The sequence below is a fragment of the Tarenaya hassleriana genome, unplaced genomic scaffold (assembly GCF_000463585.1).
Source record: "Tarenaya hassleriana unplaced genomic scaffold, ASM46358v1 Cleome6, whole genome shotgun sequence".
Lineage (NCBI taxonomy): Eukaryota > Viridiplantae > Streptophyta > Magnoliopsida > Brassicales > Cleomaceae > Tarenaya > Tarenaya hassleriana.
The window spans coordinates 3,991,373-4,004,291 of record NW_010968505.1 but is presented as its reverse complement, the minus strand read 5'-3'; the positions used below and the strand labels follow the sequence as shown (position 1 = coordinate 4,004,291).

The 12,919-nt window shown below is 43.8% G+C and overlaps 4 protein-coding genes across 12 annotated transcripts; 1 reads left to right on the top strand and 3 right to left on the bottom strand.

Annotated features, from left to right (window-relative positions):
- Positions 1-334: 334 nt before the first annotated feature.
- LOC104799434 (transcription factor LUX-like) lies at positions 335-3,707 on the top strand. Of its 8 annotated transcripts, none has more exons than XR_769579.1 (5): positions 335-1,599; positions 2,392-2,654; positions 3,158-3,230; positions 3,382-3,449; positions 3,615-3,707. XR_769579.1 is itself a non-coding variant. In XM_010521966.1 (2 exons), the coding sequence occupies exon 1, from the start codon at positions 544-546 to the stop codon at positions 1,552-1,554; it is 1,011 nt and encodes a 336-aa protein (XP_010520268.1). In that variant the 5' UTR covers positions 335-543; the 3' UTR covers positions 1,555-1,599; positions 2,392-2,860. The 8 variants fall into 8 exon arrangements, 1 of the variants encoding a protein (XP_010520268.1); XR_769578.1 differs by having other exon boundaries at positions 3,140-3,230; XR_769580.1 differs by lacking the exon at positions 2,392-2,654.
- LOC104799435 (UDP-glycosyltransferase 76E1-like) lies at positions 3,510-5,510 on the bottom strand. Its single transcript, XM_010521967.2, has 2 exons — positions 4,569-5,510; positions 3,510-4,483 (listed from the first exon to the last, which is right to left on the bottom strand). The coding sequence occupies exons 1-2, from the start codon at positions 5,062-5,064 to the stop codon at positions 3,600-3,602; spliced, it is 1,380 nt and encodes a 459-aa protein (XP_010520269.1). The 5' UTR covers positions 5,065-5,510; the 3' UTR covers positions 3,510-3,599.
- Positions 5,511-5,738: 228 nt separating this feature from the next.
- LOC104799433 (UDP-glycosyltransferase 76E2) lies at positions 5,739-8,408 on the bottom strand. 2 transcript variants are annotated; one of them, XM_010521964.1, is made up of 2 exons: positions 7,821-8,408; positions 5,739-7,361 (listed from the first exon to the last, which is right to left on the bottom strand). In XM_010521964.1, the coding sequence occupies exon 2, from the start codon at positions 7,312-7,314 to the stop codon at positions 5,878-5,880; it is 1,437 nt and encodes a 478-aa protein (XP_010520266.1). In that variant the 5' UTR covers positions 7,315-7,361; positions 7,821-8,408; the 3' UTR covers positions 5,739-5,877. The 2 variants fall into 2 exon arrangements, with proteins under 2 accessions (XP_010520266.1, XP_010520267.1); XM_010521965.1 differs by lacking the exon at positions 7,821-8,408 and having other exon boundaries at positions 5,739-6,752; positions 6,834-7,812.
- A 159-nt stretch (positions 8,409-8,567) lies between these two features.
- On the bottom strand, positions 8,568-12,455 carry LOC104799432 (protein TOC75-3, chloroplastic-like). Its single transcript, XM_010521962.2, has 7 exons — positions 11,197-12,455; positions 10,669-10,890; positions 10,448-10,555; positions 10,122-10,313; positions 9,791-10,039; positions 9,122-9,376; positions 8,568-9,000 (listed from the first exon to the last, which is right to left on the bottom strand). Exons 1-7 carry the CDS (start codon positions 12,397-12,399, stop codon positions 8,761-8,763), a joined length of 2,469 nt encoding a protein of 822 aa, XP_010520264.1. The 5' UTR covers positions 12,400-12,455; the 3' UTR covers positions 8,568-8,760.
- Between the last annotated feature and the right edge of the window lie 464 nt (positions 12,456-12,919).

The following is a 12,919-nucleotide window of genomic DNA, read 5'->3' as shown; positions in this document are numbered from 1 at the left end:
AACTCACCCGTTTTTGCCCTCTTCTTTAATGGGCCCACAGGGCCTTTTGGGGTCAATTTCGGTATTTCTTTAATTTTACTAAAACACCCCCAGGGGTCGCTTACTTGGTCTCTTCCCGTCGACTTATCTGCAAACCCACTGTGCCCTGTGTGGTAATTTCAGCTTTTATCAGCTACAGTCGGGACTACTCGAGAAGTGAATACACTTGTGACGTGGCAGATGGCGATTGGTAGGACTGAGACGTGTCGAGCATACAGAGCGAGTAGATGTTGGAGAGCATAGATATTTAGAAGATCTAAAATATCTGGCTAACTCGTCCACGTTGGCAATAACCCAGGGCCGGAATCAGATATTGCACTTTTTCTCCTCTTTTTTTTTTTCTTTCTTTTTACCAGAGAAAAAACTATCGAATTTTGTCACCTTCCAAACAGGCTCTACGAATTTTCCGCCGTGCTTCTCCGATCTCTGATCCGAAGACTCACCGATTTTGAGCCTCATAACCCTCAATCCGTGAAGAAATTCTGGATAAAAGAGAGGGATAAAATGGGAGAGGAAGTGAAGATGACGGAGTACGAGGTTCCCGGCGAAGGAGACGACGCCGCCGGCGGAGAAGATAGGGTTATGGAGTGGGAGATGGATCTCCCGAGCTGCGAGGATTTGATGCCGTTGACACAGCCGTTGGTTCCGCCGGAGCTCGCGGTGGCTTTCAGTATCTCCCCTGAACGGAGCCGTACGATCCAGGATGTGAATCGCGCGTCGCAGACCACGCTCTCGGCGCTCCGAAACGGCTCCTCCTCCAACGACAACAGCAACAGCTTCAAAACGACTGTCGCGGAGGCGGAGGACCTGGTCGGGTCGGATCCGAAGAAGCAGAAGAAATCGGACGGCGGCGGCGGAGCCATGGTGGCGGAGGAGGCGGATTCTGGGACAGAGGATCCATCGGCGAGGACGGTGAAGCGGCCGCGTCTGGTGTGGACGCCACAGCTGCACAAGAGATTCGTGGAAGTAGTGGCTCACTTGGGGATTAAAAACGCAGTGCCGAAGACAATCATGCAGCTGATGAACGTTGAAGGGCTCACTCGCGAGAACGTCGCGTCTCACCTGCAGAAGTACAGGTTATACCTCAAGCGGATGCAGGGCTTGACCACGGATGGCGGCCCTTCGTCCTCCGACCATCTCTTCTCGTCAACGCCGGTGCCTCCACAGAGCTTCCACGACGGAGGAGGCTCAGGTGGAGGCGGAGGCTCCGACCATGTCAACGGAGCTTCCGGGCACACGGGTTTGCCGCATCCGGTGCCATACGGGGCGCCACCGCCGATGATGCCGACGCCGATACCGGCCTACGGGTATATGGGTATGCAAGGATATCACCATCATCATCACCACCATCATAGTCATGGTCATGATCACTATCATCATGGGACTGGAGGTTCTGGTGTCTTTGAATCGAATCCATTCATGATGCAGCAGAAGGACTGGCCAGGGAATAAGTACGGATCCATGGCGTCCTATCCTGCTGTTGGTGGTGGCGGTGGTGGCGTGAATGACAAGTAATAAACATCCATGGGGCGACAATTGACTCCATGAAGAGAGAGATAGGTGAGCTTGTTTAAAACACAGTTAGATTCTTACACCATTTGATCTGAATTTATCCTCCGTGTATACTAAAGTGATTAACTTTTATGCCTCTGCTGTCTCATTTCTCTCGTTATGAGCTTTTTCTTCCGAAATTTCGAGTTTCAGAGCTGACTTCCAATAATTGATTGCCAAGATTAGTAGATCTCTTCTGGAGAAAACTATCCAATTCACTATTGTAGTGATTAGAGATTTATTGTTCTTGTGTTACGGTTCAGTTTCATGGTTTATTCGTTCTTCAGAGCTAAATCTTCTTTACTCTGATCACCTCTAAGTAACTGAGTGGACTTTTGCTGTGGCTACCTGTGTTGATTGTCCTTGTTATAGTTTGTGTGGCTGAAGCTATGGTTCATGTTGGATGAGTGTGTTCTCTTGATTTGCTTATAGACAGATCATAAAGGATTCATTGCTGTACAGTAAGAAATGAATGTATTCACGAGAACCTGTTACCTAAAGTTCGGTAGACTGCTTGAACTCTATTCTTTTGGTTTCCCTCTTTGGATTTGGATAAGAGATTTTCGACAAGTCAGTGGACGGAAAATGGAAATGTCTCTGCTTGTGAATGTATGTGGTTGCAAAAGAGTTGGCAATACTGAAGTACACTTATCCATCATAAAGCTCTTCTCCCCTATCTGTTTTCTGTCTCAGTGAAAACTTTCGGCTTCAGGTAAAGATCAGTCAGGTATTAGTTAAACTCTTCTGAAAATGTTTAGCTTCTGTGCAAATCTTAACCTTTTTATTTGAAACTGGTTACAGGTTCTTGTCTCTGGTACCTTTCCCCCTTTCCACATCCGCCGAGAACTTTTATTTTTGTTTGGGCTGCCGTCGACATAGGATTGTACAAGAGTCGTGTGGAAGCAAAACCCATCAGTATTCTTGGAGAATGATGCACTCAGTACTCAGTAGAATCCAGATACGATATGCGAATACGCTTTTAAGTGACCATAATGGGCATTTTTTGACATACTTCTAGGGTTTTTCTGAGTGGAAAAGCTCCATATTCTCTGGCTTTTTGAAAGGTAAATCTCTTTGCATATCGTCTGTAGACTTTCTAGAGACAAGGAAGATAAGCATTATCGGTCAGTCTCGTGTCTGTTCGGTTGGTTAACTGTTTAACTTCCTAGAGATAAGGAAGATAGCATCAGACAGACTCTCGTGTTTGCTCAGTTTGTTGACTTTTTATTCGTCATATGGAATTTGTTTGAATATACAATTCTATTCAATCTTTGGAAGAATGCCCATTATATTATCCGCATTGCACCCTTTTGCTTTTCTGTATTCAAGAAAGCAATGACCTTTCATTATGTTTGAGGGTCACTCACTCCAATAAGCTTCCAACAAAAGGGAGAAAAAGACATTCCAACAAAAGCTAAGTTACTCTTTTCCCCTCTTTTTGCTGGAATGTGTGAACAAAAGCGAAGGTATTTGCTCACAAAAGGTGCCTGATTTTATCCATAGGATTCTAATTTTTGAGATGTTGATAATCTGACAAGAGCTTTTTCAGCTCCGATTTCGATTTCAGGTAACAGAGAATCTCTCCGGACAGACACCGATTTGTTACAGACAAGTCCATGAGTTGTGATGCCGATCAAGTGGTATGTGTTGTTTAGTATTTGCTGATTCATTTTTTGGAATAAACGAGTTTTAAAAGCATGACCTTCCAACTGCTTTTTATTTGGCATATTATATTGTCCTTTGCACATCATGCATCGCATACCAACCTTATCTTGAAATTATTTTATGCAGGCACTGGAGGGCCGAGTGCATATTTCTTCCAAAAGGGGCAGATTCTTCTAGAACAACATAGTACATATGTAAGTAAAAAAGGAGTTGGGTTGATCCTACATAGCTTCCCTCAATCAAACTGAATTGTCAAAGACCTCTTATGCTGTCTGAAAAAACCTCTTTTTCAACAGAGGCTCCACCTTTTGTTTCACTAAAAGATATGGGGAAGTGACAAGGAACTATTTGTATTGCAGTGTCTTGATGAAACTAACAAGCTCATCTAATGCGTTGTGGGAGGTGCCTCCGGGTTTAACGGAGGCTTTTAGTTTCTCTTTCAAACACAGGGCTCTCTCCTTCATAGCCGCCCCTTCTTCATTCACCATTAACCTTCTCAGAGCTTTCTCAACACCTCCTCTCTCCAACTCACCCTCTAGTTGAATCCCTACTCTCCAAATTCTGTCTAAGTACCTAGCGTTCACCTTTTGATCCCCTGAAAATGGCCTACATATCAATGGAATTCCTTCTCCTATGCTCTCTAATGTTGAGTTCCATCCACAATGGCTCCAAAAGCATCCTACTGCAGAATGGGAGAGTACCTCTTTCTGTGGTGCCCATTTCACAATGTGCCCTCTCTCAGAAACAATTCTACTGAACTCTTCAGGCAATGACTCTGCCCACTCTGAACCGGAGATGGAACCTGGTCTGATTACCCACAAGAAAGGCTGGTTACTGTTAGCCAATCCCCAAGCCATCTCCATCATATCCTTGTGTTCCATTAAAGCCAGGCTTCCCAAACTTATGTATATGACTGAGCTTGGTTTCTGTTTGTTCAACCATTCAATGCAGCTCCTGTCTTCTTCCAGCAGGCTACAAGATGCTGAAGCCGCCATGTGAAGAGGGCCAACCGGATAAACTGGAGCTTGCAAGTCTTGTTCCAGCCTTGACAGAGACGAGCTCTCAAGGCAGCTTGCCGTGTTGATTATAACAGCAGAAGCTGTTCTTTTTTGGGCTGCATTCGCGTACAGCTTCATTAAGCTCTCTAATGGTGCAAATGCAGAAGTTGGAAGGTCCTTGTACCTGAGGGGATGAAACCCTGGTACCAGCTTGTCTTGACCCCCGGGCTCTGCAATGGTCGAAAACCGCTCTGTTAGGATAATATTTATATATACTACTGAAGGTCTGAAACTGAAAACCCTAAACCAGAGTACCTCTCAAGGGAGCCAAGAACTCATTTGTGTTGTTTCTCCCTTGTGCAGAGCGGCAGATGAAAGCTGTGGCATTGGTAGTGCTGAAGACGATACTCGGAATCTTTAGTTCCTTAGAAACAGCTCCAGAGAAGTACATGTACTCATCATAGATGACACATGATGGGATGCCATCATCATCACCTTGCTGCTGTTGCAACAATTTGCTCAAACATTCCTTGAAACTGACCGCACAGATTTCGTTGAGTTTCGTCAGAAACTCAACCAGCCCGACAATCTTGAGTTCAGGTTCCGGTAAGCTGGTCGGTATTGTTACGAACCGGAAATGGGGGAAATCATCAGCATCTGAAACGGTCAGGGGATTGGACTCGATCTGAGCAACTGTGATGGAGAAACCCTTCAAGTGAAGGGCTTTAGCCAGTTGCATCATCGGAGATATGTGCCCTTGTGCTGGGAGTGGAACTAAAACTACCCTTCTTCTTACCGCCTTTTCCTCCATTTCCGAGACCAAACTCTCTCACTTCTGTAATGGCTTAGATGGAATGGAGATCTGGGTGTTAAGTTAAAGTGATTGTAGATGTTTTCTGGTTTATGGTTAGAGGCGAGACGTTTTGTCAGACCAGCCGGCAAGATCAGCGTAAAGATCAGATACTCTGAGAAGTTCTGTGTATCTGATTAGGGTTTGGACTTGAAGATCAAGTACTTATCTGCAACCAAGACAGAGAGAAGAAAGCTCGGACATTGAGACCCAGAAGTGAAGCACGTGGGTGTGTGTGGATTTGCATGTGGGGGGAGTTACATAAAAGGACAAGAAGTAGAAGAACCGTGAGGGGTTCTGTCTTTAGGGCCTCGAATTAGTGTTTCTTTTCATTTTGGTTGAGCGATAACAATACTAAAAACCTCTTAAATTTGTTACTTCGTTTCCAATGAAATTGATATACAAATTTTAAAATTATCGAAAAACATATGATTTTCTGTTCCTAATAAAATTCTTACAAAATTTTTCATAAAAAACATGACATTTTACAAGAATTCGCAGAAAATTACGTTACATAAAAAAAAACGTATGATTTAATTATAGAACGGGGCATGACAGTATATGTTTACGAAAATTTTAAAATTAGCGTATTTATGTGGAAAGCTGTAATAAATTCATATTCCTCAATCACTTCATTAATGCCAAACTCTCCGATTCAGTAATTTTTTTTTAATGAAAATATTGTTTTTCAATACAATCATATCGTATAAGATTGTTTCAATGATGATTCTGCCTTGATTTCCTTATCCCCTACCCTTATATCGTTAAACTACTTCACAATCCCTTGATGAAATCGACAAACTCATTTAACGAGTTGTGTGAAGAGCCTCCATGCCTAACAGAGGCTTCGACTCCCTCCTTCAAACAGAGAGCTCTCTTCTTCATTACAACCCCTTCTTCATCGGCCATTAACCTTCTCAGAGCTTTCTCAACATCTCCTCTCTCCAACTCACCCTCTAGTTGAATCCCTACTCTCCAAATTCTGTCCAAGTACCTAGCATTCACCCTTTGATCCCCTGAAAATGGCCTACATATCAATGGAACTCCTTCCCCTATGCTCTCTAATGTCGAGTTCCATCCACAATGGCTCCAAAAGCATCCGACTGCAGAATGGGAGAGTACCTCTTTCTGTGGTGCCCATTTCACAATGTGCCCTCTCTCTGAAACGATTCTACCGAACTCTTCAGGCAATGACTCTGTCCACTCTGAACCGGGGATGGAACCTGGTCTGATTACCCACAAGAAAGGCTGGTTACTGTTAGCCAATCCCCAGGCCATCTCCACCACTTCCTTGTGTTCCATCAAAGCCAAGCTTCCCAAGCTTATGTATATGACTGAGCTTGGTTTCTGTTTGTTCAACCATTCAATGCAGCTCCTGTCCTCTTCCAGTAGGCTACAAGAAGCTGAAGCCGCCTTGTGAAGAGGGCCAATCGGATAAACTGGAGCTTGCAAATCCTGTTCCAGCCTTGACAGAGACGAGCTCTCAAGGCAGCTTGCTGTGTTGATTATAACAGCAGAAGCTGTTCCTTTGTTGACTACATTAGTGTATAGCTTCAATGAGCTCTCTAATGGCGCAAATGCAGAAGTTGGTAGGTCCTTGTACCTGAGGGGATGAAACTCTGGTACCAACTTGTCTTGCTCTCCTGGTTCTATAAAGAACAAAACCATGCTTACAGCCCTACAAGAGTTCAGAGATTTGTGCAAATCAGATACAGAGAATCCAGAGGTACCTTTCAAGAGAGCCAAGAACCAATTCTCCTTGAATCTCCCTAGTAAGAAGCGGCAAACGAAAGCCGTTGCATTCGTAGTGCTGAAGATGACACTCGGAAAATTAAAGTCCTTGGCTGCAGCTTCAGCAAAATGCATATACTCATCGTAGATGACACAGGCAATGTCATTACCTTGTTTCTGCTGCAACAACTGACCCAAACAGTCCTTGAAGCTCGACTCACACATGTCATTGAGCTTAATCAGAAACTCAACTGGTCCGAGTTTCTTGAACTCAGACTCCGATAAGCCACCCATTATGGTAACAAACTGAAAATCAGGGAAATCTTCCCAAGGGGAGGTCAAGTGATTGAGCTCGGTCAGAGCAACTGTGATGGAGAAGCCCTTCAAGTGAAGGGCTATTCCGAGTTGCATCATTGGATTTATGTGACCTTGTGCTGGAACTGGAACTAACACTACCCGTCTCCCCGCCTTTTCCTCCATTTCTGAAATCTCTCTCCTTTTTCACTTCTCCAATTGCCAAAAGAACACTGAAACAGCTCAGAACAATTTCCTTGGTTAACACGTGCTCAGATTTGTGTTTCCTGGCTACCCTATGAGAGCCATGAAAAATGGATTCTCTTATATGCATTATTGTGCGTACTCTAGCACCAGAGAGTGAACATGTGGATTAGCATGTCCTCTCGGGTGTGGGCCTTGCATCTCTACCTCTGCCAACAATTTCAAAAAGACAAAACAGAAGATGCCAAAGAAGTTTTAAGACACTTAAATGTTCCGTCATCTTCTAGGCGGTTACCTTTACACTTTCTTGACAAATGGACAGTGAGAACCTAAAACAGAAGCATCTCTGTGAGTACTAATGGTGACTCAGCGCCCATCCAAACATATCAATCTAATTAACTATGAGACTCGATCTTCATCCAAAATCTGTGCAAAACCTGTGATTTAGGGCATTCCAAGTGAACATATCAGGATTGTATGCCGAATACCTTCATTTCCTTCAACGAGTCCAAGGCTGCTTCTGCTCATCTGTTGTGAACATAACCCAAAAGGCCGCCAAATCTTTTTCGGCAAAATTACTGAAATGTGTTTTGGAGTGTCCACTTCCCCACATTTCGAGAACATATCAATCAGTGAACTCACCGCAAAAGCATCATCACAGTCAAGTGAATAATTAAAAGACCAGACATTGTATCATCTTACCAAAATTCTCGGGCAACTGGATTCCCAGTGGCTTTTAGAATGCTAGGAATCATGAATGCCGCTCTCTTTACATTTGTCCAGAAGCAACTATTGCTTCCTGAGAATACCCATTTCCAGCAAATGTTCCAATCATCACAACCCAACGAATGAAATCTCTTCTGGGCATTTCATCGAACACCTTCCTAGCGTCTCCACCACGGACAAAGCCCAGAGCGTAGCCTCTGGTTTCAGCAATCGATCTTTGACCACTGGTCTCGACGAGCTCATTGATGGAATCAACAGACAATGACTGAAACGAACAGAGTATATTCGAAAATCTTTTCATGGGTTAAAGTAAAGTTTGAAGCTTTATGAGAACTCGCACGAGGACGGCAATTACCAGACACGTTTCAGTTAAACTGTAACTTAATGTGTTCCCGGAGAAGGAAGTTGAACCCATGGTAAAGATGAACCGGAAAAAGGGACGAGAGCTTTAACCAAAACCTCACATTCAATCGTAGAAAAGGAAAGATCCGATCCAATGTGCAGAGAAATATGTATGGAGCGTGATGATGTAAATAAATCATACATTTGGACACTTGCTCTTAACATGGATTCTTTCAAAAATGTGAACAAAGGCACATCAAAATGATTTGGAAGAGCTTGAAGACAAGAAAGATAAAAAATGGAAAAAATCTAAAAAAAGGGTTCTTAAAGGGTACATTTAAAGTTTACTAGTAGAGTACCTCAATACCTCTCTCCAAACCGGAAGAAGAGTGCAGAAGAGCCGTTGTTGTGGTCAAAGGCGTACTCTGCTCGAACTAGACCGAGTTTTACTCCGACACCGTAGGAAGAACCATGCCCCCTTCTCCTGTACACTTCTGTTGGGTTCCCCTTCACATCCTTTGAGCTTCCCAGGTCGCTTCCGTGCTCACAAAAGGCGTATACATGCGTGTTCTTCACCGGTATTCTAATCTCAGCACCGAGCTGAGTTTCACGAGATTGTAATCCATTAGATATATTCCGGATTTTATTTTTTTTATTTTTCAGAAGAACCGTGAACTGGGTAATGGGAAATAAGGCTTTGTTAGATTTGTAAGTTGTTTACCTCGAGAATATTTCGGGATGCACCGAGCTCACCCATGTTGTAACCACGGACAGAGTAAGGGCCACCGAGGACAAAAGCATCATAACTTGGGAGGTCGCCTACACAACCACCGTAATGGCCATGGAGGACTAGAATCGGTGGAGGCGGCTTACCAGCTCCTTCTTCTACTTCCTTCAGCTGAATGAATCTTGTCAAGGTTAGCTGGTGACGGTTGAAGAATGGGAAGTTGCTCCCAATTCCCAGCCCTTGATCCACCTAAAGCATATATATGTGCACCATGTAAAATGTGTGTATAGATGAAATGAATCATGAAAAAGTAAAGAATGACAAATCGAGGATTATATAATCATTTGTGGTATTTCTCGATTTGCCGCAAAAAAATAACAAATTTCCCGACTTTATCATCGATCAAAAAACAAAACAATAAACTAACTGTTGAGATAAATGAAGAGAATATGGTGACTTGGAACACAAGGAAGTCAAAGACCGAGTTCATCACATGACTCGGATCAGACATGGAGCACAAGAAACAATGTGGCAAGGATAGGAAATCAAGGGTTAATCGAAGTTTCATCCGAATCTTCATACGTCAGTTTTTGGCTTTCTTGTGTTCTAAGTCACCATTTTCTTCATTTATCTCAACACTAACCAATTTTCTGATAAACAAACCTGAAAGACATTTCTCTCTCCGACAACGGCCCCATTCACAAACTTGGTGTTGTCACGGGTGATATTGGCCTGTAGAAAGGCCATACGATCAATACCAGTACCACTGAGAGTGGTTGGAGGTCCATCGGCACTGATTCCTCCGCTAGGCAAAACTCTCTGACCATTCGCAGCAATATGACTGCCTTCATCCCTTGTCGTTATCTCTTCCATTACAAGTCCATACGTGAACTTGCTCTGACGAGTGAAATTCTGCAAGACAAGAATGATTGATTCCGGAGTTTGTAGGAGAAAATGTTCATGATTTCATTAAGTACGGGCTTTTGCTACTCACCTCAGTTATATTGGCTTTGATACCAGCTCGATCTACCCAAATAGGAGGCACTTCCTCAACGCCTGGTCCACCAGTGAACACAGGGCTAAGTTTTCGACTATTGAAGCAGCTTGTCTTGAAGGTACGGTTACGAGGATCATAGACACCGTCCAAGTATGGGTGGACATAATCAAGCTTAAACGAGAGATCATCCTGAAGAAAAGAAAAAAGATTGGTAGGCATTATTCGTCTTAGAAAGCAGACACAAACAGTGTTAGATGAATGAATAGAATCAGACTAAATATTGAACAAAACATGTATCAGAAACGCATGCCAACTGTATGTACCTGAGGATTTAAGAAGTTGCTAGTGGTTATTGAACCCATGATAGACCTGTTTAGACCCTGGAGGTTCCGATGTTCAAAAGTTACAGACCCTCCTGGTTGGATCGAAGCCTGAAACAAGGTAAAAAATTATATATAAAGTATGTAATTGAAAGTTTTACACTTAGATTTAGATCTATGATTTCAGAGTTTGCCAGTAAAGCAGGTAAATCTATAGTGCATACCAAGGTTGGAGTTCCTCCCCGCCCAGGGACAATACTCCATTCTGTACTGACTTCAGCCGATTTCTGTTCTAGCTCCTTAAGCTTAATCTCCACGATAATACCCCCTTCATTTTTCTCATCCGGACGTGGATTGACTTCGATATTGGAGAATAATCCCAAGGTGTTTATGTTCCTAAGAGCTTGTTTTCCAGCTTCGATGTTGAAAACATAACCTTGACGGAGCTGTCAAACACATACAGAAGATATTACCAAACTAACAGCAATATATACACACACCAACTAAGCATAAAGGAACCATTTTGTCACAAGTTCGTAAAATGCAAGAACCAAACAAGCCAATGTGGCAGATAAAGAGTAAAACTCGTTATAGCTTTAGATTAGTTTCTGTAATTTGAATGAACAAGAGAATTCATGAAAGCAATCATTAACTCTTACTGAAAGTCCCTAACTTGAATTCGCAAACATTTTCTACCATTATCAGTTTGCAAGCACAATGCAAAGAAATCCTAATCCGGTTCCTGCACAGACCTGATTGGGCAATTCTCTGCGCACGACAGGAATCTGGGTGTTACCTTCGACCACATTACCGAGCTTATCTTGGAACTGGATAACTAGCTGAGTTATGTCTCCTTCCACAACTTCACAAACAACCTCCTTCGTGTTCAAATTCCCAAAATTCACAACCTGAGCACAAGCGTACCCTTCATCGTGGTACCATTGCTGAACTCGGTCCCTGATCCTCTGAAGCAGCCTCGCACTGACTTTCCCTTGTTCCCTCAGCATCTGCATAACCTCGCCGTGAATATCTCCGGGAATTAAACACGGCCGTGCCCGGTCAATCCTCCGCTTGTAGTCCTTTTCCTGGCTCCTGTAGTATTCCAGTTTCTCCTTATCCGTCATGTCCGAATCCATCTCTATCGGCTTCGATTGCTGCATTAGCCCCACGTTGATGCATCGGAATCTTTCCGCCGATTGCCACGTGCTCTCCGTGAAGGAGATTGTAAGCCCTAGGGTTCCATCAGGCTTCGTCTTCCCTTCCATCTCGACTCTCTCGAACATTCCGCAAGTAGCTAGAGTTTCGAGCTCCTTCTGCAACTGGGCCTTTGTGTACACACCGCCTGGTCGTATCGAGACCATCTCGAAGAAGGAATCCTCTGTGCCAACAGTGGCTTGTCGCCGCCGATCAAAGAACAGAATCTCGGAGATCTTGTACTTTTTGAAACCACTAAGCTTGTTCAACTGCACCACGATGTTCGCCGGCAACCCGTGAGAATCCCAATCCGGCGACTGTTCCTCATCCGCAAGTGCCGCCGCCGGAGACAACAATTCCCTCCAGAATCCACCGTCATTTCCATCCCCGCCACCGCCACCTCCGCCGGATCCTCCTCCAAACCCGCCGAAATTGCCACTGTCTCCGCCGCCGCCGCTCAGAATCGACGGGAGAGGCGAGTTTCGTAGGAGAAAGAAGGAAGCGGCGGAGGAAACGGAGGCCAAGGAGAGAGACTTCGCAAGTGATTTAAGGAGAGAATCCTTTGACGAGGGCTCTGTGACACGCGTAGGTAAACTACAGCAGCATTTCAAGGTTTCGACGCGCGGGGACGGTGTCGCGAGGCGTATGGCGCGTGAGTAGAAGGAGGAGGAGGCAAATTTCCGGCGAGAGGATGGGGAAGAGGAGGCGGTGGAGCTAGTCTCCGCCGGGATTAGCCAACCGTTGGCGGAGAAGGCGGCCATGGCAAAGACGGAGAAGAAAGATAGGTATTAGAGAGAACGGGGAGGTTTTGGGAAAAACGAGTCGGGTTTTTTACCCAAATAACCCACTTGTCGCATCTATTTCACCTGTACATCACCCAAAACATAACACATTTTTTTTCCGATGAAAAGACGAAATTACCCTTAATGAATTACGATATTTATCCGTTCGAAAACAACTTCGTTATTACGACTTCGTAATTAAATCTAAATATGGTTACAATTATCTAAAAAAGGTGGTAAAAAAATCATCTGTCATATCACTTATATATTAGTCGTAATAAGGTCACAAAAAATAAAACGAAAAGGATATTTCAGACTTTTCCAATCGAAAAATAGATTAAAATTAAATTTTTTTTTTCGGTGGTGTATACTGAAATAGATGCGACCAAATGGGTTATTTGGGTGATTTTCCCAAACGATTCTGTACTTGGGGTTCTGTACGAGGACAAATTCTTCACGTGACTGCGGTTCGTTTTCTGGTTTTATAAATGGTGTGTTG

Excerpts from the sequence above, each read along its gene's own strand:
- LOC104799434 (XM_010521966.1), top strand. The coding sequence starts at position 544 with ATGGGAGAGGAAGTGAAGATGACGGAGTACGAGGTTCCCGGCGAAGGA.
- LOC104799435 (XM_010521967.2), bottom strand. The coding sequence starts at position 5,064 with ATGGAGGAAAAGGCGGTAAGAAGAAGGGTAGTTTTAGTTCCACTCCCA. Across the intron at positions 4,484-4,568 it reads GTTCTTGGCTCCCTTGAGAG|AGCCCGGGGGTCAAGACAAG; the intron begins GTACTCTGGTTT and ends CGACCATTGCAG.
- LOC104799433 (XM_010521964.1), bottom strand. The coding sequence starts at position 7,314 with ATGGAGGAAAAGGCGGGGAGACGGGTAGTGTTAGTTCCAGTTCCAGCA.
- LOC104799432 (XM_010521962.2), bottom strand. The coding sequence starts at position 12,399 with ATGGCCGCCTTCTCCGCCAACGGTTGGCTAATCCCGGCGGAGACTAGC. Across the intron at positions 10,314-10,447 it reads GCAACTTCTTAAATCCTCAG|GATGATCTCTCGTTTAAGCT; the intron begins GTACATACAGTT and ends TCTTTTCTTCAG. Across the intron at positions 9,001-9,121 it reads CATCCCGAAATATTCTCGAG|CTCGGTGCTGAGATTAGAAT; the intron begins GTAAACAACTTA and ends CGTGAAACTCAG.